Below are 26,056 nucleotides of genomic sequence, written 5' to 3' on the forward strand. Positions count from 1 at the left end.
AGTTCTGAAAAATTTGGCATGTTTCAGACTTACTTTTAAGAAGATAGACCCAAGTGAGACGTGTGTAATCTTCAATAAAAGAGATAAACCATCGCTTCCCATGAGAAGTATTGACCTTGGAAGGTCCCCATATGTCACTATGAATCAAAGAGAATGGGTTGGAAGGTGTATATATTTTGTGAGGGAACGAAATTCGTGTGTGCTTGGCAAATTGACAAATATCACAATGAAAATCAGTAATATTCTTATTTACAAAAAACGATGGGAATAAGTGTTTTAAATATAAAAAACTTGGATGCCCAAGTCGACAATGCCATAACATAATTGTTTTTGAAACAGAGTTTGAAACAAACGATGAACTTGAACAAGAATTAGAAGTAGAACTTGAACCCAAACGTAGTAGAGAAGAGAGCTCGTTAACTGGATGTTGCTTTTGAAAGAAATAAAGTCCGTTATGAACCCTAGCACTGCCAATCATCCTCCCCGATGATAGGTCCTGAAATTGACAAGAATTTGACATGAATTTAGCGAAGCAATGATTATCACTGGTTAATTTTTGGACAGAGATTAAATTGCATTTCAAAGAAGGAACATAAAGTACTCATTTAAGAATGAGGTCAGCAGATAATTTAATAGTGCTTATTCCAACAATAGGAGAATGGGTGCCGTTTGCAATTGTGACACTAGATTTAGTGGTACATGGAGAATAAGTATCAAACAAATGTGGTAAACCTGTCATGTGATCAGTGGCGCCTGAATCGATGATCCATGGTGTGTTGGAGGTGGAAGAAAAATTACCAGAGTGTGCAACAGAAGCACTATGAGTCTCAGGACCGGAACTGGGTTTGATGGATGATTGACTCAAAAGAGTGTATAGGTGGGCAAGTTGTTCCTTACTGAATGAAGGGGTACCGGCACTATTCTGATCATTGCTACTCTCAGTTTGAGTTTGATAGGCCTTTCTTTCATTTTGGCGGCGAGGGGTCCAATTGGGTGGTTTACCATGGATAACCCAACAAGTAGATCGAGTATGACCGTGACGTTGGTAGTGATCACACCAAGGCCGATCACCCTTACGATTAGGTCGAGGGTCGGGAGTGGATCTGGCATGTGGTGGAGGGCCAGATTTTGATACTAGAGCTGAGCTTTCAATGGGCTGCAGGTCAGGAGTAGTGAGCATGACACGACGACGTGCTTCTTCGCGTCTAACCTCAGAGAAGGCTTCTTCAGTGTCAGGAAATGGGGTACGACCCACCAGACGACCTCTAACTTCATCAAGATTACTGTTTAACCCCGTAAGAAATTCAAAAACTCGTTCTTTCTCTAACTGCTGCCGCTGGATTGTAGTGCAATTAGCACATAGAGGTGTGGTATCCAGATACAAGTCGAGCTCCTGCCATAAGTCTTGTAAGTCGGAAAAATATTGGGTAACAGTTTGATTACCTTGCTTGATTTCTTTAAGCTTGGTACGGATTTCGAAAATCTGAGAGGCGTTACCAAGGTCAGAATACATTTTTCGAGCAGCGTCCCACACCTCCTTAGCCGTCTTAAAGAACAGATATCTGCGACTGATTTTTGAGTCCATTGAATTAATTAACCATGCAAGTACAATAGAATTTTCAGCTTGCCATACCTTGTATGTAGGATCATTGAAAAGAGGTGCAGGGAGATCACCAGTAATGTATCCTAGTTTACCACGACCACAAATAACAAGTTTGACAGATTGGGCCCATTGTAAATAATTTTTTCCATCAAGTTTATTGGCTGTAATATTAAGTGAACCACTATCAAGGTTATAAAAAGAGCCCATAGACCCATTGGGCTGAGTGTGGGCTGAGTTGGGGTTAGAGTTACCTTCATTGGGCTGGGTTGAGGGAGGCCCAATATTGGGCTGGGTTGAGTGAGGCCCAATATTTTGAGAGGTAACTTCCTCACTATTCGACATATTGGGCTGGCTGTGAGGGAGAGAACCGAGAAATGTTGCTGTGAGAGAGAGACCTGAGAGAGGAGCGACTGAGGGCTACCGGGGTCGACTGAAGCGCCGAGAGCTTCTGAGGGCGACGGGGGGCCGACTGTAGCGCCGCCGGACTTCTGCCGGATTGGACTGGCCGAGATGCTGAAGATGATGCCGAATGACTTCGCCGGAGGCCTGGAGTGTCGCTAGACTGGTTTGCGACTGGAAGGAGGGACGACTGCCAGAAAAAATGGAGGAAAAACTGAGAGTGGGACAGAATCGAGCCTTATTGCTCTGATACCATGATGAAATGGTGAGGAAAAAACTGTTTGTAGTATATTTCTATTCACTGATCTATTTGTACAAGCTAGGACTAGAGGTATATATAGGAAATACAGAAATAATTACATTAAATATAGAAATAGGAATCGATTCCTATTCCTAGGAATCCCAAAGATCAAAACATTAAAATCTATTTTCTTCTAACTGTCAACAGTAGGGAATGAGCTACCTCAAGTAAATGGCGATTTTTGCGTTCGGCTACACCATTTTGTTGTGGTGCGTTGACGAAGGAACTTTGATGAACAATCCCATGCGATTGCAAATATGGTCCAAGGACAGAATTGAAGTCACGAGCATTATCGATTTTTAATACCTGAATGTTTGTTTGAAATTGGGTTTGAATCATTTTGTGGAAGTTTTGGAAAATCTGATTTTGCTTCTTTTGCAACTTTTCATTCATATAGATGCTTGTATAGTTGTATATATGGATTAGTTCCTTAATTTCACTTCAATTGTAGCATATTGTATTTTGGGTGATTTATATGTGGTATTATCTGCTCTTGTTTAAAGATTATCCATTTTTGTTCGTAAAATGACAGGAACTGATTCAAATCCATTCTCTCTTGACGCATTAGCAGTGTTTATGTATCGAGTGCTTCAACGTGTTAATCATCCAGTATGTAGTTCATGCTGCTTGAGCTACCCTTGTTGTTTTTCAAATTATTACTATATTTCTAGATCTAAGTGTGTTTTTAATTCTTTAGGGAAATTTGGACAAGGCATCTCCAAATGTCGGATATGTGCTGCTTATGTTTTATCACCTTTATGAGGGAAAGGCATGATTTCATTTTTTTTTTCCTTGTTTTTCTTTCTTGCTTCTGCAATGGCAATGTAGATGGACCTCTAGTTGATGTTCTATGCTATTTGATTGTCATTTTTCAGAATTGGAAAGAGTTTGATGGTGAATTAGTCGAGAGATTTGGCTCAATAATCAAGATGCCATTGCTAAAATCTGATAGGTAATTTTAGTTCCAACAAAGATTTTGTCCCCTAATTCTCTTATTAAAAGAAGTTATTTTGCTAGTTTATTTGCAGGTGAAATATGAAATTGTGGTATTAGTACTATACTACTTTTTTTTTGTTTTTTTAGCGTGAATATTAGCTGTTTATTAGTTGACAATTAGGATTAATTAGTTGATTTAGTTTCCTAGAATAACTTCTCTAGTTGTGTATAAATAGATGTTATATTTTCAATACAATGTACAATTCTCTTCACATATCATTACATGGTATTAGAGCAGAGCCAGGTTCTGGGTTTGAGATTCGAAATTCGAAATTAGAGTTCTTCACAAATTGGGGTTTGCAATTAGGGTTTAATTTTCTTTCATTTTTAAGGTTCCTATTTCAGAAACCCTATTTAGAGTGTTCTTTTGTTCTCACCACCGGCACAGAAGGACTGCCCAGTCGCCGACCAACCAGACCCCGCCGTCCGAGGTCCAGAATCGCCGCGAGTGGAGCCCACGCGCCGCCGTAGCCCGCTGCCTAGTCCCCACACGCCGGCACGTGCACGCGCGTGCGCCGTTCAGCCACCGTGCTTTCGACTCTAGTTGGTCCCCACGTCCTTCTCGGCACTTTTCTGCCCAGTTTGTGTTCTTCTCCGGTCATTTTCATGTCTGTTTTTGTTCAGATCTTGTGTATAGAAAGTTCCTTTTCTTGGCTTTGTTTACTTGTTTTCTCCATATTTGCTTTTGAGGTTATGGCTGAGACAAAATCTGTGGTATCTGATGTGGTTCCTGTGATGTCTAAAATCACGGACCATAAACTGAATGGTTCGAATTATTTGGACTGGAGTAAGACTATTCGGCTTTATTTACGAAGTATCAACAAAGATGACCATTTGACTGATGATCCTCCTAAAGACAAAGGTGAATCGAGACAGGCATGGCTCAGGGAGGATGCTCGCTTATTCCTTCAGATTCGAAATTCCATTGATAGTGAGGTAATTGGCTTGATCAATCATTGTGAGTTTGTTAAAGAACTAATGGATATTTGGAATTTTTGTATTCGGTGAAAGGGAATCTCTCTCGTATGTATGAGATTTGCAAAGCATTTTACGTGTGGAAAAACAAGATCAGTCACTTATAAACTACTTTATGGCATTTAAAAAGACGTATAAGGAGCTTAATGTGTTGCTGCCATTTAGTACCGACGTGAAGGTTCAATAAAAACAACGAGAGCAAATGGCTATTATGAGCTTTCTAGCTGGGCTCTCCTCTGAGTTTGTCTCTGCTAAGGCACAAGTTCTTTCTGGGACTGATATATCCTCTTTACAAGATGTCTTTAGTCGTGTCCTCCGCACGGAAATAACACCACCCGTTTCGCTTAATTGTGCCTTGGTAAGTCGCAATAATAATTATGCGCCTGGGAGATCCTCTAATCCAAGTGGAAACAAAGGAGGTAGTTCACAAGGATTTGACACTCGAAGGTTGGATTCTGGAGGCATTATTTGCAACTATTGGAAAAACCGAGCCACACCAAGTTTGAGTGTAGAAAGTTACAGTTTAAAAACCAGCATAAACACTCGGCTAATGTTGCATCTAATAGTGATACCTCTGACAAATCAATCCTTATCTCTGCTGATGAGTTTGTCAAGTTCTCCAAGTATCTGGAATCACTTAAGTCTTCATCTCCTTCTATCACTGCTATTACTGATTCAGGTAAAACTAATGCGTGCCTTCTTTCCTCATCCTCAAAATGGGTCATTGATTCTGGTGCCACAGATCATATGACAGGTAATTCTAGTCTCTTTACTTCATTTCAGTCTTCTGCTTCTACTTCTACAGTTACTTTAGCCGATGGGTCACCATCGTGTGTTCGTGGGTCTGGCAGCATCAATCCTACCGCTTTGCTGTCTTTGTCTTCTGTCTTACATTTACCTAATTTATCCTTTAATTTATTCTCTGTCAGTCAACTCACTCGTAATCTCAATTGTTGTCTCATTTTTTCCTAATCATTGCTTATTTCAAGATCTTATGACGAAGAAGATTATTGGTAAAGGACATGAATCTGGAGGCCTCTACACTCTTGATACATCGCCACCCAGCTCTATTGCTTGCTCGAGTGTTCCTTCTCCCTTCGAGGCTCATTGTCGATTGGGTCATCCATCTCTCCCTTTACTAAAGAAGCTTTGTCCTCAATATAGTACGGTGTCTTCCTTAAATTGTGAGTCGTGTCAATTTGCAAAACATCATCGTCTTAGTTCGAGTCCTACAGTCAATAAACGTGCTAGTGTTCCTTTTGAATTAGTTCATTCTGATGTTTGGGGTCCTTCTCCTATTTTGTCTAAACCTGGATTTCGGTATTTTGTTACATTTGTAGATGATTATTCTCCTGTAACTTGGTTATTTTTAATGAAAAGTCGTTCAGAGCTATTTTCCCTGTTTTGTGCTGAAATTAAAACTCAATTTAATGTTTCAATTCGTACTTTGCGAAGTGATAACGCCAAAGAATATACATCTGCATTATTTCAATCTTATATGACTCAGAATGGCATATTTCATGAAACTTCCTGTGTTGATACCCCATCCCAAAATGGTGTGGCGGAATGTAAAAGCAGACACCTTCTTGAAATTGCACGAGCTCTCTTATTTCAAATGTATGTTCCTAAACCGTTTTGGGCTGATGCAGTTTCCACATCATGTTTTCTCATTAATCGAATACCGTCCTCTGTTCTTCAAGATGAGATACCTTACAAAATTCTTTTTCTGCAAAAGTCTTTGTTTCCTGTTGACCCTAAGATATTTGGTAGCACTTGTTTTGTTCGGGATGTTTGTCCGCATGTCACTAAATTAGATCCCAAGTCTTTGGAATGTATTTTCCTTGGTTATTCCCATCTTCAGAAAGGCTATCGGTGTTCTTGTCCCAGTCTTAACAAATATTTGGTCTCCATTGATGTCACTTTCCTCGAAGATGCACCTTATTTCTCTTCTCTACCCGTTCCCACTCGTTAGGAGGAGGACGATGATTTGTTGGTCTATTCTATCACATCTTCTCCTGACTCGGACCTATCACCAATCTCGCAACTTGTTCTTGTGAAGCCTCCTATTCATCAAGTTTACTCCAGGCGACAACCTCTTGATTCATGTCCTGCACCTACTCCTTCGTCATCAGATCTGGACCCGAGCAATGATCTTCCAATTGCATTACGCAAAGGTAAACGCCAGTGTACTTATCCCATTTCTTCTTTTGTTTCTTATAATAACTTGTCGTCTTCCTCTTGCTCTTTCATTGCTTCCCTTGATTCTATTTCTATTCCTAAGACTGTTCATGAAGCCATATCTCATCCTGGTTGGCATACTGCAATGCTAGAGGAGATGAATGCTTTAGAAGATAATGGTACTTGGGACTTGGTCGATTTACCTTCAAGGAAACGGGCTATCGGTTGCAAATGGGTCTTCACAGTTAAGGTCAATCCGGATGGGTCAGTTGCTTGATTGAAAGCTCGTCTTGTCGCCAAGGGCTATGCTCAAACTTATGGAGTAGATTATTCTGAAACTTTCTCTCCTGTTACAAAGTTGACATCTGTTCGGTTGTTTATTTCAATAGCAGCTACTCATCATTGGCCTTTACATCAACTTGATATCAATAATGCTTTTCTTCATTGTGATCTTCAGGAGGAGGTGTATATGGAGCAACCTCCTGGGTTTGTTGCTCAGGGGGAGTCACGGCGAGTTTGTCATCTTCGAAACTCTTCATATGGTTTGAAACAAAGTTCTCATGCTTGGTTTGGAAAGTTTAGTCAGACTATTGAGAAATTTGGTATGATGAAAAGCAAGTCTGATCCTTCGGTGTTCTACAAACGATTAGAAGTTGGCATCATTTTGTTAGTTGTATATGTGGATGACATTGTTATTACCGAAAATGATACTAGCGAAATCTCCTCTTAAATTTTTCCTTCATACTCAATTTTACACGAAAGATTTGGGGGTGTTAAAGTATTTCTTAGGAGTTGAGGTCACTCAAAGTAAACAAGGTGCCTTTCTATCTCAAAGAAAGTATGTCCTTGACTTATTGACTGAAACAGGAAAATTAGGGGCAAAACCCTGTAGTGCTCCAATGACTCCAAATCTGCACCTTACAGGAGATGGGGAACCATTTGAAGACCCTGAAAAGTATCAAAGGTTGGTTGGGAAGTTGAATTATCTTACAGTGACTCGACCAAACATTGCCTACTCAGTTAGTGTTGTGAGTCAGTTTATGTCATCCCCAACAATTGATCATTTGGCAGCGTTAGAGCAGATTGTGTTACTTGAAAGGAGCACCAGGACGAGGTATTGTGTATGCAAATCACGGACACACTCATATTGAGTGTTTCTCAGATGCAGATTGGGCAGGTTCCAAAGTAGATAGAAGATCCCCTTCAGGTTATTGTATTTTTGTTGGAGGGAATCTGGTCTCATGGAAGAGTAAAAAGAAAATCGTTGTGTCACGATCTAGTGCAAAGTCAGAAAATCGAGCTATGGCACAGTTGTGTGTGAGATAATGTGGATATATCAACTATTGACTGAAGCAGGACTTAAAACTTCAGTACCTGCAAAATTGTGGCGTGATAACCAAGCTGCTCTTCATATTGCAACTAATCCTGTGTTTCATGAACGGATGAAGCACATTGAAATTGATTGTCATTTTGTTCGTGAGAAAATTCAACAAGGCTTGATTTCTACTGGATATATGAAGACTGGAGAACAACTAGGGGACATTTTTACAAAAGCTTTAAATGGGATTTGGGTTGACTATTTTTGTAACAAGCTGGGCATGATTAACATTTATGCTCCAGCTTGAGGGGGAGTGTTATAGTGTGAATATTAGCTGTGTAATAGTGTGCATATTAGCGATTTATTAGTTGACAATTAGGATTAATTAGTTGATTTAGTTTTCTAGAATAACTTCTCTAGTTGTGTATAAATAGATGTTATATTTTCAATACAATATACAATTCTCTTCACATATCATTACACTCTTTTATTGGAAGGAACTGAGTTTAGAGAGAAATGCGAGGATTCTTGGTAGAGGAAAGAAAACACTATGCGTTGTAGGATTTGAGACTAATAGCAAAAGGATGTAGAGATGCAGAGACGAGATATGCTGCTTCTTTTTGGAGATCGGCATAGTATCCACAAAAAAAGCTCCACATAAGATCATTTTGCTTTATACAGAGCAATAGTCTGTAATGCAAACATGTTTCTGTCTTCAGTCAGGAAAATTGAAGCATAAATCTTGATCTGATGCTAAATTGCATGTTTCCTATTTGCTAGAACCTTATTTATAGAATGATTGTGTTTGCTTCTTACTGAAATATAGAGAAAAGTGGGGAGACAATTGATTGAGAGGAAAAAAACTTGATTTTCTTCATTGAGGTACACAGTATATATACACAAATACAGAATAAAATGAATAAATGCAGAATATTTACAATTAACGGTAATATTCTAAGGAAAGAAACTAAAATACAAGAGATTTGCCAGCCCTTATCACACAGTGAATCCATGATTTGCTAGTTGTCAATACTCCCCCTCAAGCTTGACTATAGATATTGATGAGTCCAAGCTTGTTCATAAGGAGATCAAATACTTTTTCAGATAATCCCTTGGTAAGAATATCTGCCAGTTGTTGATCAGTGTGCACATACTCAATTTTGATAACTCCATCAATTTTCTCCTTAATAAAGTCACGGTATACTTCCACGTGCTTTGTTTTGTCATGATGAACCGGGTTGTGAGCAATACTAATAGTAGATTGGTTGTCACAGTAAAGGTGGACGGGAGCTTCATATTTAATCTTTAATTCCTCCAGTAGTATTTTTATCCAAATTGCCTCGCACACTCCATGAGCCATGGCTCTGTATTCAGCTTCAGCACTGCTTCTTGCAACAACAGACTGTTTCTTACTTCACCATGTTACCAAGTTGCCCCATAGTAAAGTACAGTATCCTGATGTAGATTTTCTGTCATCAATTGATCTGGCCCAATCTGCATCAGTGAATACTTCGACGTTTCTTTGAAGAGTTTGCTTCAAATACCTCAACACGCGATACACAGCATTGAGGGGACCTTGGCATGGATCATGCATATATTGACTTACTGCAAAAGCAATGTCTGGTGTAGTATGTGAGAGATAAATGAGCTTTCCAACTAACGGTTGATATCTCCCTTTGTCTACTGATTCTCCTTTAAACATTCGGTCTTTGTTTCCTAGTTCGATTGGAGTTTTGCTAGCCTTACAATCTAGCATTCCAGTTTCTTTTAGAAGATCAAGTGTATACTTTCTTTGTGATACAGAAATACCTCCTTTGCTCCTAGCAATTTCCATACTTAGAAAGTATCTCAGTGTTCCAAGATCCTTGACTTCGAACTCTTTTGCCAACAAACCTTTGATCAAATTTATCTCCCTGGTATTGTTTCCAGTGACTATTATATCATCAACATATACAATCAAGACAGTCATCTCTCATTTTCCTAAGTGTTTAATGAACAGAGTGTGATCTGTTTGACCCTGTGTGTAGCCGAGACCCTTGACTACCTTTGCAAACCGATTGAACCATGCTCGAGGAGATTGTTTCAGGCTATAGAGAGATTTTTTGAGTTTGCAGACAATCTCGGGAGATTTTTCTTCAAAACCAGAGGGTTGAACCACGTAGACTTCTTCTTCTAGTTCACCATTTAAGAAGGCATTTTTTACATCTAGTTGATGTAACTCCCAATTCAGGTTGGCTGCTAATGAAAGTAGACTCTGATAGTGTTGAGCTTTGCAACAGGAGCGATGGTTTCAGTGTAGTCAATTCCATAGGTTTATGTAAACCCTTTTGCAACTAACTGAGCTTTGTATCTTTCGATAGATCCATTCGCATTATACTTGACTGTGAACACCCATTTACATCCTACCACTCTTTTTTTAGGTGGTAATTTCACTAATTCCCAAGTCTCAGTTTTTATAAGAGCTTTCATCTCTTCATGGACAGCTGTTCTCCATTCAGGAATTTCGAGTGCTTCATCAATATTCGTAGGAATAACAATGTATGACAAGCTAGAAGTAAAAGCTTTAAAAGAAGATGACAAATTTGAATAGGAAATATAAATGGAGATAGGATATTTACGGCAAGACCTAGTTCCTATTCTCAATGCTATAGGAATGTCTAGGTCAGAAATAGTGTTTGAGGGAAAATCACCTGTCACATCTTGAACAGGAGGATCTATCACTGGATTGGTCTCTTGACTATGCTGCGGATTCGTGATTTGGTTATTTCTTTGTTGCCTCGAATAAACACGCAACTCCTGTTGATTTTGTGGATGTATATCTATATTTGTTTCAACTGACTCTGAGGATGGAACAAGACTTTGTGACTTAGAATTTGACTCAGAAGATGGACCAAGATCTTGAGATTTTAAGTCAGCTGTTGATTTTTTTGTTGAGTCTGGGGACTGTAGGAACTTCTAACCCCCATGACCATTGAGCTTCATCGTGAGTGTTTTTCTCCCCCTGAAGCGAAGTGGGAGAGAAGTAAGGAGTATCTTCAAAGAATGTGACATCTCGAGAGACGTAAGATTTCTTTGTGAGAGGACAATAACACCTATAGCTTTTCTGAGTGGGAGAATAACCAAGAAAGATAGTTTTAATCGCTCTTGGATCAAGTTTAGTGCGATCTTAAGGATGAACATGAACAAAGGTTGTACACCCAAATGTTTTAACAGGAAGATGGTTGGAGGAAATATAAGGATAGGACGACAGGAGAACAGAATGAGGTGTCCTAAATTGAAGAGGCCGACTAGGAAGGCGGTTAATAAGATAGGCAGCGGTGAGAATGGCATCTCCCCAAAAATACTTAGGAACATGCATAGTGAAAATTAGGGACCGGGCCACTTCTAAGAGATGACGATTTTTTCGTTCAGCCACACCAATCTGTTGAGGGGTATTGACATAGGAACTTTGATGAATGATTCCTTTTTGGGAAAGATAGGTTCCCAAGACAGAATTAAAATACTCTGTGCCATTGTCTGTTCGCAATATATGAATAGGTGTCTGAAATTGTGTTCGAATCATCTTATGAAAATTTTGAAATACACTTTGAGTTTCAGACTTGTGTTTTAGTAGATATACCCAAGTGAGACGTGTGTGATCATCGATGAATGTGATGAACTATTGATGACCATTGAAAGTAGTGACTTTGGAAGGTCCCCATAGATCGCTATGAATTAACGAGAAAGGACTGGTTGGTAAATAATGTTTCTAAGGAAAGACAGTCCGAGTATGTTTAGCAAATTGACAAATATCACATTGGAAAGACTCGATTTTATTATTTAAAAACAAAGCTGGAAACAAATGTTTTAAATATGAAAAACTTGGATGTTCAAGTCGATAATGCCATAACATAATTTTGTCTTTATTTGAAACAAAAACATAATTGAAAGTAGAAACAGAATGAGATAAACTTGAGGACAGACTAGGCTACTGTTTTATTTGTTGATGATCTTCAAAGAAATAAAGGTCACCATGAATCCTAGCATTGCCAATCGTCCTCCCCGATGATAGTTCTTGAAATTGACAGGAATTGGAAAAAAATTTAGCAAGACAACTATTATCAGTAGTTAACTTGCTAACAGATATTAAATTGCAGTGTAAGGAAGGAACATGAAGGACTGAATTCAGAGTTAAGTTTTTCGAAAATTTAATTTTACCAATTCCCGCGATTGGAGAAAGAGTGCCATCGGCAATCTTGACACTTGAATTATTAGAGCATGGAGAGTGGGATTCAAACAAGTGAAATAAACCAGCCATGTGATCAGAAGCACCTGAATCGATTATCCATGGTGTTTGAAAAAACTTCATAGTAGAAGAGAAATTACCAGAGTGTGCAATAGAGCACGATGCATTATGAGATCCAGAGCCACTGGTATTATTGAGAGCTGACTGATTCAGAAGAGTATATAAATGAGCAAGTTGTTCCTTACTGAATGGGAATGAAGTGGTTCCTTGAGTGGTGTCGGATGGGGTGTCATTGGTGCCTTGTGTCTGAGTTTGGTATGCCTTCTTGTCACTGTAACGTCGAGGAGTCCAGTTGGCTGGTTTTCCATGAATTTCCCAACAGGTAGAACGAGTACGTCCATGGCGTTAACAATGATCACACCAAGGTCTTTCTCCCTTACGGCTTGGCCTCAGATCAGGATTGAATTTGTCACGTGAACCAGATTTGGCAGCAAGAGCTAATCCTTCCAGAGATTGGGACTCTGAAGTGTTAAGCATGACTCGGCGTCGTGCCTCTTCATGACGAACCTCAGAAAAAGTTTCTTCAGTATCAGGGTGAGGAGGGCGACTGATGATACGTCCTCGAACCTCATCAAGGTTGTTGTTCAACCCATTCAGAAACTCATATACCCTTTCTTTTTCCAAATTTTTTCGTTGTATTATACTACACGCACTACATAATGGTGTGGTCTCCAAATAGAGATCGAGTTCCTGCCATAAATCTTGTAAATCTGAAAAATATTGAGTCACAGTTTGAGTACCTTGTTTGATCTCTTTGAGTTTGGTTCGAATCTCAAATATTTGAGAGGTATTCCCAAGGTCATAGTACATTTTTCTAGCAGCATCCCATACTTCTTTTGCAGTTTTGAAGAAAAGATACCTACGACTAATTTTTGGATCCATGGAATTTATTAGCCAGGCAAGAACAATAGAATTTTCAGCTTGTCATACCTTGTAAGTTGGATCATCCAATGAAGGAGCAGGGAGGTCACCGGTAATGTAGCCAAGTTTTCTGCAACCGCATATGACAATTTTGACTGATTGTGCCCATTCCAAATAGTTTTTACCTTCAAGCTTGTGAGTTGTAATCTGAATGGAACCACTGTCCTGGCTGTAAAGAGATCCCATGGAGCCGCTGGATTGAGTATGGACCTGTGAAGTGGTGTTACCAGTTGTCTCAGACGTTACTTCTTCGCTGGTTGACATCGTTTTAGAAGAGAAAAAAATGTCCCTGGCTGTTTGGAATTGGGCTGGACCAATAATAGAGAATGGGCTGGACTGATGGTAAATGATGAACCCTTGGACACGTGAGAAAAAAAACAACTTGGGATCTGAATGGAGAATTTTGCCTGAAGAGGGTGATTACCACCTGAAAAGATCTACTTCGTCGGAGGTGATGCCGCCAGAGCCGAAGAAGATGACTAGACTTTGAACAACAAACCTGGCTCTGATACCCTACGGAAATATAGAGAAAAGTAGAGAGACAATTGATTGAGAGGAAAAAAACTTGATTTTCTTCATTGAGGTACACCGTATATATACACAAATACAGAATAAAATGAATAAATGCAGAATATTTACAATTAACGGTAATATTCTAACTAAGGAAAGAAACTAAAATACAAGAGATTTGCCAGCCCTTATCACACAGTGGATCCATGATTTGCTAGCTGTCAATACTTCCCATATTTCAACTGCATATTTCCTATTTTCTGGAACCTTTTATACAGTATTGTTGTATTTGCTTCTCACATTTCAACTGCATACTTCCAATTTGCTGGAACCTTATAATTTTTTTCACTTGTCTTTTCTTTCTAGACTATTACTAAAATCATATCAAAATCGTATTTATAAATTTCTAATGTACCATTTATTCTTGTTTTCACTTTTTTTTCTTCCCTTCTTTCTTTCCATAAACAAGAAGATTCTTATATGTTAGAAAGTAAAAATGTAGTGCCATGTTTTCAAATCTTTTTCCTGTTTCTGCACCTCACAACTTCAGCAATATTTTGATGTGTCCTTGTACATATACAGGAGTCCCCTACCTGATTCTGTAAAGTCGATTCTAGAGGAAGGGATAAATCTTTACAATCTTCACTCCAACAGACATGGGAGGTACTATAATTTCATTGCATGTTTGATAATTTATTGTCATTATTTGTTTAGTTTGGGTTCCAGTCCCAAAATACTAAATCTTATCTGCTGATAGAAATATTATGTCAACTACCTGCATTTGTTTTAACTTCTGCATTGATCAACATGTGTGCAGTCAGTTTGAAAGAATCATAAATGTAGAATATTACAATTGAAGCTTACGATTGTAAACCAAATCTTTTGAGACATTTTTTTAGAATCTTTAGCATTTCTTTATTGAGTTTCTAATATCTTTTTTATTTTTCATGTTAATAAAACATCTTTCATGAAATAATTATTTATGCATATTGCCCAACATGTATTGGTTATACTACATTTTCCTTCTCAAACTTTGTAGAATATGATATGGTATCGGATTGTAGTGAAGCATGATCAAACAACGTAGGAGCTATTCTTAAGTTTAATGAGAAAAGATCCAATGAAATAAAAGAAAAATAATTCATTGTTTCAAGTGCCTCTGTGCATGTTGTTTCTTTGTGTATGAGCTCTTAAAATTCATGCTTATAATTTGGATTAAAATTCTGATGTGCCGTTTAATTGTTTGTTTAAAGATGTGTGGAGGAAATTATTGATAATTATAGCACTAGATATTTGTCTGAAAAAAGAAAACCTACTAAAGCGAAGCCTCTTAGTGCCTTAAAACACTCTCTTATACGTCTGTCACAACTTCGCCTTATTTGGTGGCATAAACATGACTAATGTTGATAAGGTTTATTTAGATTGGAATCTACAAAAGGAACTTATGCTAATGAATGGGCAAAATGGGAGAAACAATTGCGGGAGGTTTTACTTGGCAATGCTGAATACCTTAATTCAATTCAGGTCAGTATCTAATCTCTCCTTTGTTGTTAAATTGTCCAATTTAGCCTCTTGTTGTTTATAGAAGATCATGCACTGAGTTCAATCCATTTGATTTAGCAACAGTGGTAGTGATGACCATTTCTGGAAAGTTACTTGACGGAGACACTGATTTCTTAGTTACCTAAATAATTATTATTATCATGTTATTTCCCAGGTTCCATTTGACTTTGCTGTCAAGGAGGTTTTGGAACAACTGAGAAAGATATCAAAAGGTGAATATAAAACGCCAGACACTGGAAAGAGGACGGTTGGAAACATTGTTTATGCAGCTGTCAGTCTACCTGTTACGGGAATGAAAAGTCTACTTGATAATGTAAGTGAAAATTTGTCTGCTGTCTTTCGCATTGCATGGTAAATAAAACCGAAATGAAACCTTATTAGCTTGCTTTGGTTGATTGACACGCTAGCCAACTATTATGAATCATGGAACTTGTGCTTGTATGACAACATTGAAGATAAACGGATGTCTTGGCAGAACGTTTATTGTAGGCCTTCTTGTACATGGGCATAGATTTGATATGAGACTTCCGATGTTACTATCAAGGTTCCGATTGTTTTTACGTTTAGTCTTTTGACAATGCCTGATTCCATGTGTATTTTTTTTTTCCTAACAGTTGTTAGAAAAGCATCCTGAGGCAAAAGCTGTTCTTGGAAACAACCTTTTGAAGAACCTCATGAAGGCTCACGTTACTCTCGCTCATAAGAGAAGTCATGGTGTAACTGCCGTTGCTAACTACGGCATCTTCCTCAACAAGAAAGTCCCTGTAGAATTTAGTGCTTTACTTTTCACTGACAAAATGGCTGCATTTGAAGCTAACCTCGGCTCTGTCGAGGGTGAACGGGTAGTCTCGAAAAACCAGTGGCCCCATGTTACCATATGGACTGCTGAGGGTGTTTCCGCCAAGGAAGCCAATGCACTACCTGAATTGCTCTCCCATGGGAAGGCTACCTGCATCCATATCAACCCACCTGTCACCATATCAGGCACATTGAATTTCTATTGATTTTTTTTCCCTTTCTCAGTGCACTGAATGTATTCCCTGATGTAGCAGCTGAATGAGATCTTTTTACAAGGAAGAATTTTGATACCAGAATCTTTTAAATCTAGAAATATTTGTATACACGGGGACAGGCAATAAAATGGGGGACTTTTTAAAAAATGTCTTTTTAGCCATCAATGTGCAAAAATATGGGAATTAAACTTTTATTAATTTATATGGAAAAATTTAATTAACAAAAATTCAGTTTATGGAAAACTAATCACATATTGGAAATCAAAATTAAACAAAAAAACTTCAGCAAAATGAGGGGTATTATGGTAATTAACATAGCAAAAACTACTTCAGCCAAGTCACATCTTCTCTTTCATTTTGCCCTAGCCACCACCTCCCTGTCCTCCACTCGCTTGCCTCACCATCTCCACCATCATCTCCGGCCACTTACTCTCACCACCTGCGATTCACCTTAGGCGCGCACCTTCGTGAAACCCAGCCAAGAACACTCAGTCGCACCATCGATGAACACAGTCCCAATCAGCGCATCTCTTTGCGACTCCATTTGTGAGCCCCCAAATCCAAAACGACGAGGATAGGTTGAGGTGATGGATGTGTTGGTGGTGGTCGGAGGCAAGGGAGAAGGGTGGCGCTTGGGCTGAGTGCAATTCGTGGTGCTCGGAGTTGCGCAAAACGACAGGGATGGCTGGGGTTGCGACGGGGTTTTGCGCGCAGGGGATGGGGTGTTCTGGGGGTGGTTGGAGGTGAGGGAGGAGGTTGATTCGTGGTCAGTTCTGTTTTTTTTTTCTTTTTATATTTCAGGAAGTAACTGATTATCTTTATGTTCTAATGTGTATGTATATTTCTGGGTTCTTTATGGTGACTGATTACCTAGCTTACTTAATCATACTTACTCTTCTTTTTTTTCCTTCAAATGTGATGTTTCTTTTCATTTCTAATATGAGTGACTCGTCACCCCTCTTATGGTAATTGGTTACCCTTCTTATGGAAAAAGGTTACTCATCTCACTGTAACTGGTTACCTCTCCTTATACATGTTATTTAACCTCTAAGACTATTTTTTTACAAAGCTGTGAAAAATCAAACAAGTAACGGGTTACCCATCTGGATAAATGTTATTTAACCTAGTTGTAGGATTTTTTTTTTACATAACTCTGAAAATCAATTAAGTAACTAGTTACCTCACCTAGGCTTTGAAAAAAAACGTAAAACCTAAAAAAATGGAAAAAAAAATTATAATAAATAAAAAAATAATAACAAACACAATTTATATTACAAAAAAATAATAATAAAAAATTTGCAAAACAACCATGGAAAAATTTAATATAAAAAAATCAAATAAGCTAAAAAAATAATCAAATTACAAACATACGCTTCCAAATTAATAAAACTTGATTAAGAGTAAAATTATGACAAATAAACTTTTATACAAAAATATGGGAAACTAAACTCATAAAAAAAAATCATATTTTTGCACAATCTATTGAAATCTCATCTAACATGTAATTTCCTCATAAAATGGCAGTGATATTTCATAAGTGACGTGGTAATGCGTTGAACATTCATGGGTGTGATTAAATTGAATGTCTGGTACATAATTTTTAACATAAGATTAAGTGGAAATTAGATTGTGTGCCCAGTTTTATAGTGTGTTATATATTTTTACCCATGTTTCAACTTTTTTTTATTTGTACCCAGTTTTTTAATTAGGTTTCCCATAATACCCTTATATATTATAAGTTAAGTTCTCTCCATTTTTTCCCACGTTCCCTCTCCTTCATTCTATTTTCAAAGTGTTCATTCCGAGGCCCCCCCGATCACCATTGCTTTCTCTCTGCCGAGCCCCCCCACCGATCACCATCTTCAACATTCCTCAGTCTCCAGCGTCGAAACTCACCCCCCATTCTAACGGCAACGCCAGAGCCCATTGCTTGAAGTTCTTGTCCAAGTACAGACCCGTTCTTCTTTTTTCAAGTTCAGAGTCGTTCTTCCTAACGGCAACATTCATCTGTCTTGATTTTGTGGATCGTTTGAAGCTCTTCTCCAAGTACAGAGCCGTTCTTCCTTTTTCAAGTGATTATTGAAGCTTGTTTCTCTTGAGGTTTGTTTGATTCTTTCCTCCCCATTGGTTTGATGAAAGTTTCATTAATTTTTGTATGAATAATTTATGTTCTTATATAGTGTTTTTATTGTTTGTTTTGATGGAAGTCATCATTGTCTGAGCCGCTCACCCTGTGCATTTGATTGTTGAAGCTTGATTTTCTTTAGGTATGCAAATGAGTTTTGTTTAATTCTTTGCACCCCATCTGTTTGATGAATGTTCTATTAAATTTTGTATGTATATTTCATGCTCTTATATAGTTTATCTTGTAGTTAGGTATGTAAAATAAGTTGTTTAATATGTGGCACTCCATTTGTTTGATGAAATTCCTCATTAAACATCAAATGAAAAATCTCCCTTCTTATCTAGTGTTTTCATTGCTTGTGTTTATTTTGATGAAAATACTCATTGATGTTCATTTTTTTAATAAATTTTCTCTTGGTTTTGTATTATGTATACACATTTATGTGTATGGGAATGTATAGGAGTAGTACTACTCATTTGCGTCTTTGATGAAAAAGCAAAATATCAATAGATAAATTGATGATTCTATCGTAAAAATTAGACGGAGTACCCATTGTTAGAGGACATCTTTAATTTTTAACCAGATTTTAAAATTCTTTCACTTATCCTCAATTGTGGTAATAATGTGAAATTAAGGCACCATCTAATGGAGAGAGTAGATAGGCAGTTTGGGAAAACTTCAACATTTGCTTTTGTCATGGACCATTCCTTCCATTTTGACATTTATTGCCAATTATAGTAATAAAGTAAATCAAAATGGTCAGCTTCTTCTTCAAATCTGAAACATTTATTTCCCATAGAGTAGTCAGCATCTTTAGATAAACAAGACCAGTACATCGTCAACTTAAATACAATGTAGGTAATGCACCCCAAAAATTGCTCAAACTCATGGCCTTTGTACTACTAAGATGATACTAAGAGTTATACATACTTAGTTTTGAAAGTAAAATTCTCTGGAAAAGTCCAGGAAATGCACACCAGATACCATCTGTACCATCTAACTCAAGTGGCTTTCCAATCTTTTCAACCAATATGCAAGCATTCTGAATAATTTTCTCCCCAGTTTATGTAAGCACTCCAGCCATTTCCATATAGTACCATATTGCTCTTGTATAAGACCAAGAAAATCACTAGCAAAAAGTATATATATTTTGTAGTTGGGAAACAAAGAAAATCGCTAAAACTCCCTTACTCATGACATATCCATAAAAGGAATTAAGAATGCATTTTCGAGTGAGTTGTAAAGAATGACATATCCGATGTAGCTGGCGTTAGAAATTGATTTAAAGTGAGGAGTTTTTTTTTTTTTTACCCTAAACTCCTAAGTAGTGTTTTTAAGGGTAGAATGAGAAATGTGACTAATAACCCGAATAATATTGAGCTAAATAGAATTATTAGCTAAGTTTGAGCATTAGAAAGAGTGAGTTAGAGTGTTTTTAGCACCAATTACACATTTTCTTAAACGAACTGTACTAAAGGAATGTTATAATACAAATGAAGAATACATCAAAAGTCTTGAAAGCTTACGCCAGAACCATTGCATAAAACTTTATGAATCATCTTAAGATTGGGTGTCATATGCAATGCTTCCCATATTCTTATGTGAGAGATTACATTCACCAAGAAAATGACATAGAGCGATGATGATTGCTTCAGAGCCTCATCCTTAAACTCTTTTGATGCCTTGACTTTGAACTGAGTGGTATTTACACCCCCATTGGTACCAACCAGAGAGAGAAAACTCCATGACATGCCTACTCTTTGTAAATCACTAACATTTGCTGGTTTACCATTTGCTAGAACAAAAATGTCACCAGGAAAAGTCTTGTAAGATTCCTTGCCACCATTACTAAAGTTGTTTATCCAAGAATTAACTCGAACTTGGTATATATTTTTCCCATTTGGTTTAGCTTCTTCGAAAGACTTTACTTCAGCAAAAGGTGCTCGATGTATCATTTCCATACTTGAGTGCAATTTTGCTCGAGTTTCTTCCAATATAGGGTTGACATAAGACCTCAAATAATGCTCAACTGATTGAAATGATGCAGGAAGCTTTTCCACCTAAAAAAATGAAGACTTAGTTTATGAATTCAACAGATTCCGGCAAGTCTATAGCTATTGCTAACGCTAATTTTTCAGTAGTCGAAATGAGTATTATATCACAAGAAACATGTTGTAAATGATATTATTAAAATCCACACATGCACACAAAAGAAGTTTTGAGGATAATGACACCATTAATAATCCAATTTGACACAACTTAAACGAAAGGTAGGGAAAGAGATCTAGCAAGCTTAAAATTATATAGGGAACGGTAAGAAGGAAAACAAAAACAAACAGCAATGGAAAACTTTATTTATATAATTCTGAACTATAGTGAAAAACATTGAAAAATCTTATAATAAACATAATTTGATGTTTACACTGTATACACATACACACAAATAAAATTAAAAGGCTTTTTTTATTTTTCCCTCCTTTTCTGAAGATTTAGGCAGACTCACCTACCTGATTGTAGCAGTATAGATGAACAGTGAAGACAAATAGTCAAAAACCCACTCAACCAAATTGTCAAAATCTCAATTCTCATCATAACTAATTGAAAGGTAAGAGAACTAAATGGAAAAAAAACAAAAAAAATCAAAACCGAACCTTGTTGGTGAAAAGGCTATGATTGAAAACATCATTAAGAGACCAAGAAATTATAGTGTCAGTAAAACCATCATCATCAGAAGCAGCAACAGCAGCACTAGTTTTCTTCTTATCCTGAGATGTTGAAGAAGCAACAAAGCTAGCTTTCTTCCTATTTTGTGATCGTGAAGAGGAAGCAACAGCAGCAGCTTTCTCCTTATTTTGAATTGGTTGAGAAGAAGAAGAAGCAGCAATAGCTTTCTTCTTCTTTCTATTTTGAGATGGTGAAGAAGACTCTCCTTTCATCTTTAGTCTATCACTTGCGTTGACTTGAATAGTAGTAGTAGTAGAAGAACTAGTACTAAAAACTATCCTACAAGTAGGTATTTTTCAAGTTATATTAAAAAATTTGTTTCTGAAATTTTTTAAGGACCATATTACCTGTTTAGATTCTGTAAATAGATTTATGTAGGTGAGGCCTAGTTGAGTAAAGTTGAATGTATAAACATTTTAAATGTTTGTTAGCATTTCAATAAAGAATAGTTTGAGGGGGAAAAAAGCGAGCATTCTCTAGAAAATCGTAAGGATGAATACCAATTTTTAAAAGAAAAAAATTTGCAAATCGAAATGAAGAGAAACAAATTGAATGTCAAGTAGAAAATCATACCAGATTTGAGTAAAGGATTTGAAAGGCATTATAGAAGGTCTGATCTGTCCATCAATATGGTCAGATACATGGTGGGATGAGATTTTGGACCATAAAAGTCCATTGCTTTTTGCTAGTTCCTTCCAGCAACAGATGCATACTACTTGCCCCGTACGAGAGTGTTGCCTTCACATTTACCAAAGTTACTTTTCTTGTGACCTATCTCTATAAACTTCAAACTACAATCCTTCTGGTAGCAGGCTAGCTAAATATAAGCATATGCAGCCTCTTGTTTGTCTAATTCTCCTAGTGATTCATACACAGACAATGCCTCCCTAATGGCATCATTAGCTAGCCTTGTAAAATAAAGATTGAACTTCTAAATTGGGCAATGAGTTTCAAAATAAAGAAATTGAAATTCTGAAAAGCTCATTGACTTATAAAAGGGCATGCAAAGTTGAGTGGCTAAAAAGTTAAGCGATTAATATGAGATAGAGTTTTTAAACCTTTATGCTTTATAGGTTGTGTTTTAGATTTTTAGCCAAGTGTTTTTCATTTTAAGTTTTGCAGTTTACATGTTGAAGAGTTGTAGTTTAGATTTTAAGCGTTGCAGTTTACATTTTAACGGGACATGATTTGGACTTTAAGTCTTGTAGTTTAAATTTTAAGCATTATTTTAAATTTAAACCACTAAGCTTTAAATTTAAACAATAAGGCTTAAAATTTAAACCACTTGCCTTAAAATTTAAACCGCAAGCCTTAAATGACTTAAAATATGATCAACTAAACTTAAATGGCATCAAAATTTAATCCCCAAGGTTTAAGTTTTAATCATTTAGGCTTACATCATAAAAATACTCTTTTAATCTATATATTGTAATGTGTGTATCTAATACAAAATCTTTATAATTTTAAAACAAATGGCTTAAAATTTAAACCACAATTTATAAATTTGAACCATAAGGCTTAAATGGCATCAAATTTAAACTACAATATATAAATTTTTATCCATTTAGGCTTAAATTATAGATCAAGTATATTTAAACCTCTAGTTTTGAAATTTTAGCCACTAAGCTTTAAATTTAAACCACAAGGCTTAAAATTTAAACCACTTTCCTTAAGCACATATCTTTTATAATGCCTATAAAGCGTGACATACAAATTTACTAAGATCCTAATGCACACGATGACTCTTCTCAAGTGAATTTGTCTGGCATGTAGGTATACCAATAAAAATTTTCTTTCATCCATATTTAATTAATAAAGCTAACAAACACAAAATATGTTTAATTAGTAGAGATACAACCTAGCTAATTGAAAAGATAATTAGATTCAATATTGATCAGTTATGAATACCTTATACGTTTTGATTGTCCAAAGTACTTATGTACTTGTTTCTTGGCCTCGAAAATCATTAACTACCAAAAATAAAAATTAAAAGCATTAGCACGTTAATGCAGAACTTAGTTAATAAAAGCTTATGCAAATATCTCAAGCAATAAAGAAAGAAAACAAAGAATTGCATTTTTCTCTTGTTTCTGCAATTGTGTACAGTCTCTTTGAGTTTTTCTTTGTCAAGAAATTGAAGTATGAAAAACACAAGCTAGTTCTCGTCTTTACATTGACCTATTCTAGTCTTACTAATAAAAAGCTCTGCAGTAAAAGAACAAAATCAAAAACTAAAGAGAACCATGTTTGAAATTTAAGCTATCACAGCTTTTAATATATGCAAAAGACATCTTGGAATCAACAGTTACTAAACCAAAATCATAAATTAATAAACAAATACTAAACAAAAACTGTCATCTCAAGACAAATTTAAGTGTCAAGAGACAACATTACGAAAAGACTATTATAACATATTTAACTATAGCTTAAAATATGAACCACTCAACTTAAATGGCATTAAAATTTAATTCCCAAGGTTTAAGTTTTAATCCTTTAAGTCTCAAGAGATGATGCGTTCAACAAACAAGTTCTAAATAGGAAGAAGTGAGGTCAAAAGCAAGGAATGATCATCCTTTCTTCTTCATAATTGACAGAATAAAGAATAAAATAGCTCAGCCAATCAAAATAAAGAATATAGCCAACTAGATTCAAGGTTTAAAATACAAAAAATATCATATTAAACTAAAGTCGCTAGTTTTTAATTCTTTCCTAATTTTTTCTGTTCTCCTCTGGTATACACATAGGACAGTTTTATAATTATGGTTCCTGCCATAAGCTATTGAGTGCACATATCCTTTTCTGTTGCTTGCACTGCTTCTACTGCTTGCCCAATCACTCTTGCAGCTGCAGTTTACCAGAGAACATGAACTACAGTTCTTCATATACTGCCCGAGCTTCTTTTTGAGCCTTTTAACTTCTTTAACAACCTCAGATGCTACTTTCAACTCTCTAGTAGAAGATTTTGACTCAGAGTTTTGTCCCACCAACAATGTGTCTGTTGGTTCCTTAAAAATTTGCAAACATTAGTAGATTAGTAATTTTTTTTTGGTAGTGATGGAGGGGTTTGGGGTGAGGCTTTTTAGACTAGATTAGTAGGTATTGGACATATGGAGGTGGAGATTACACAAGTCATTTTCCAACTTCTATTTTCAACTTTAGGTGGGAAACAAACATAATAAAATGCCTGATGACACTTTCAACTCCTCATTTTATTCAGTCCTTGTTTTGCTCATGTCAGAAGTGGACATTTATTGTCATCCATGTTTGACTGTTAATGCCTCTATGGAATGGAATCTCTACCTAGCCACACACTCTATCTCCTTCTGCTTCTTGCTTTGCCAGTGTCAAAAAAAACTCTCCCAATCTCATGAAAAATAAAATAAAACCCCTAAAAACCCTTCCCTCAATACTGTCTAATAGATGGAGCCACACTTGAATGAAATCAACAGAATAAGAAGAAGAAAATGAAAAGGGAGAGGCATATATTAAGTTATTAGAACAAATATTAATACTGTACTTAAATTGATTGTTCAGTTGTTAGTGATCATGCTCATGATTTGGTGGTTAATCTCCACGACAAGATAGAGACTTCATTTTGGATGTTTTGTTATTCCAATATTTGTATTGGATACACATTTTCTTTTGAACTCTATTATTTGCTTTTGAATACACACTAAAATTAATTCTAGGTCTTTGACCATAAATGTTGTTTTTTTTATTACCTTTCGAGATTGAATGGTCAAGTTGAGGTCTTGAAAAATATGAACATTTTGTCTATGAATACTTGTTTCTTACTTTTCATTTGTTCAAGTACTTTTATTATGCAAAATAAAGAAAAATTGAGTAGCTCAAATCATTGTATGTCCTATATGTGCTTTAATTTTGATATTTTTCTACTAGCAAATTTTTTATTATTGTTTATGTTTCATGGCATCTGTTTTGATTGAGCATTATTTATTCAGAAATGTTAGATACATATTTACTATTATTGTTATTTTTTTATTAATTGTTTTTTTTTATTTATGCATATTTCATAAATGTCTTCGAAATCTTCAATTAACACAGATAAGAAATCATTATCAATTGTTCATCCAAAATCAAACGAAATGTTTCAAGTAAGTATTTTTTTTTTGTTTTTTACGTATTTAAAAGTTTTATCATCTATAAATTTATCTATTTTTTTAAAAAAAATTGTTGCTATTAATACTTCTTTCTATAATTAACATATGTTTTTCATTTTCATTTATTTGTGCAGTATTTAAACGAAGATAAATTACTTTTTGTGCATTCCAATATTCGAGCTCAATGCTATTGGAGTGATATTGGATGCATACAAAGTTTTCTCAGTAATGAAGAAGTACAACAGCTAAAACAATCTTGCCTTGGGTTCATTCTAGATTTGGATCCATTGCTTGAACCATCGCATATGATATTGCATTCTCTTCTTCTACATGAGGATGGCAGCTCTAATGGGAATGAGCTTCATCTAAATTTTGGAGGTAACAAAACAAAATTTGGCATTGAAGAATTTGGAATTATAACAAGTTTAAATTGCAATGAAATTCATGTTGACATGGGGTTAGCAATGATAATAATCGATTACTTGTTAAATATTTCGGTGGAAAATCATTAATATCTAGAAATGAGTTGAAAGATTTCGTTAAATCTAGAAAGATAGATATTGATGCTGAGGATGCTGTGAAATTAGTGAAAGTATATATTGTGGAAAATATATTAGGTAGTAAAAGAGGAGATAGGTTAGTAGACAATTTTGTCTTGAGTTTAGTAGATGATGTTCAAAAGTTTGAGGCATATCCTTGGGGTCGCCGTTCTTTTAACGAAACTATAAAATATCTCACAAGCGCCCTAGATTCATCAAAGACAGGATATGAGCTATGTGGCTTCCCTATAGCCTTCCAAGTTTGGGGTTTTGAGGTTATTCCTTTGTTGGCCTCATCGTTTGCAATTCATGTTGGTTCAAAGTTCCCCAGAATTTTGAACTGGAAGACAGGGAAGAAGAGTTGTCATTTAAAGACAATTTGGAATAAAGTTTTCAAAATATCAAAGGTAAAAAATTTGTTTTTATTTCTTATTGTTTTTAACTTTCTCTCTTATTTTTTAGAATTGTTGTATTAATTTTTTTTA

General features: G+C 36.1%; 1 protein-coding gene and 1 pseudogene across 1 annotated transcript in view; both read left to right on the forward strand.

Moving 5' to 3' along the window:
- The window catches only part of LOC133788514 (tRNA ligase 1), an 82,570-nt gene extending 66,361 nt beyond the window's left edge, over nucleotides 1–16,209 (forward strand). Inside the window, exons 21-27 of the mRNA XM_062226027.1 lie at nucleotides 2,836–2,912; nucleotides 3,001–3,072; nucleotides 3,179–3,255; nucleotides 14,069–14,149; nucleotides 14,908–15,010; nucleotides 15,204–15,362; nucleotides 15,664–16,209. Coding sequence (XP_062082011.1) covers nucleotides 2,836–2,912; nucleotides 3,001–3,072; nucleotides 3,179–3,255; nucleotides 14,069–14,149; nucleotides 14,908–15,010; nucleotides 15,204–15,362; nucleotides 15,664–16,053 — 959 coding nt within the window. The 3' untranslated portion in view covers nucleotides 16,054–16,209. The remainder of the gene's footprint in view (nucleotides 1–2,835; nucleotides 2,913–3,000; nucleotides 3,073–3,178; nucleotides 3,256–14,068; nucleotides 14,150–14,907; nucleotides 15,011–15,203; nucleotides 15,363–15,663) is intronic.
- LOC133788515 (uncharacterized) lies at nucleotides 3,906–5,025 on the forward strand (annotated as a pseudogene).
- Nucleotides 16,210–26,056: the final 9,847 nt, after the last annotated feature.

Source organism: Humulus lupulus, chromosome 7 (assembly GCF_963169125.1).
Source record: "Humulus lupulus chromosome 7, drHumLupu1.1, whole genome shotgun sequence".
NCBI classification, from domain to species: domain Eukaryota; kingdom Viridiplantae; phylum Streptophyta; class Magnoliopsida; order Rosales; family Cannabaceae; genus Humulus; species Humulus lupulus.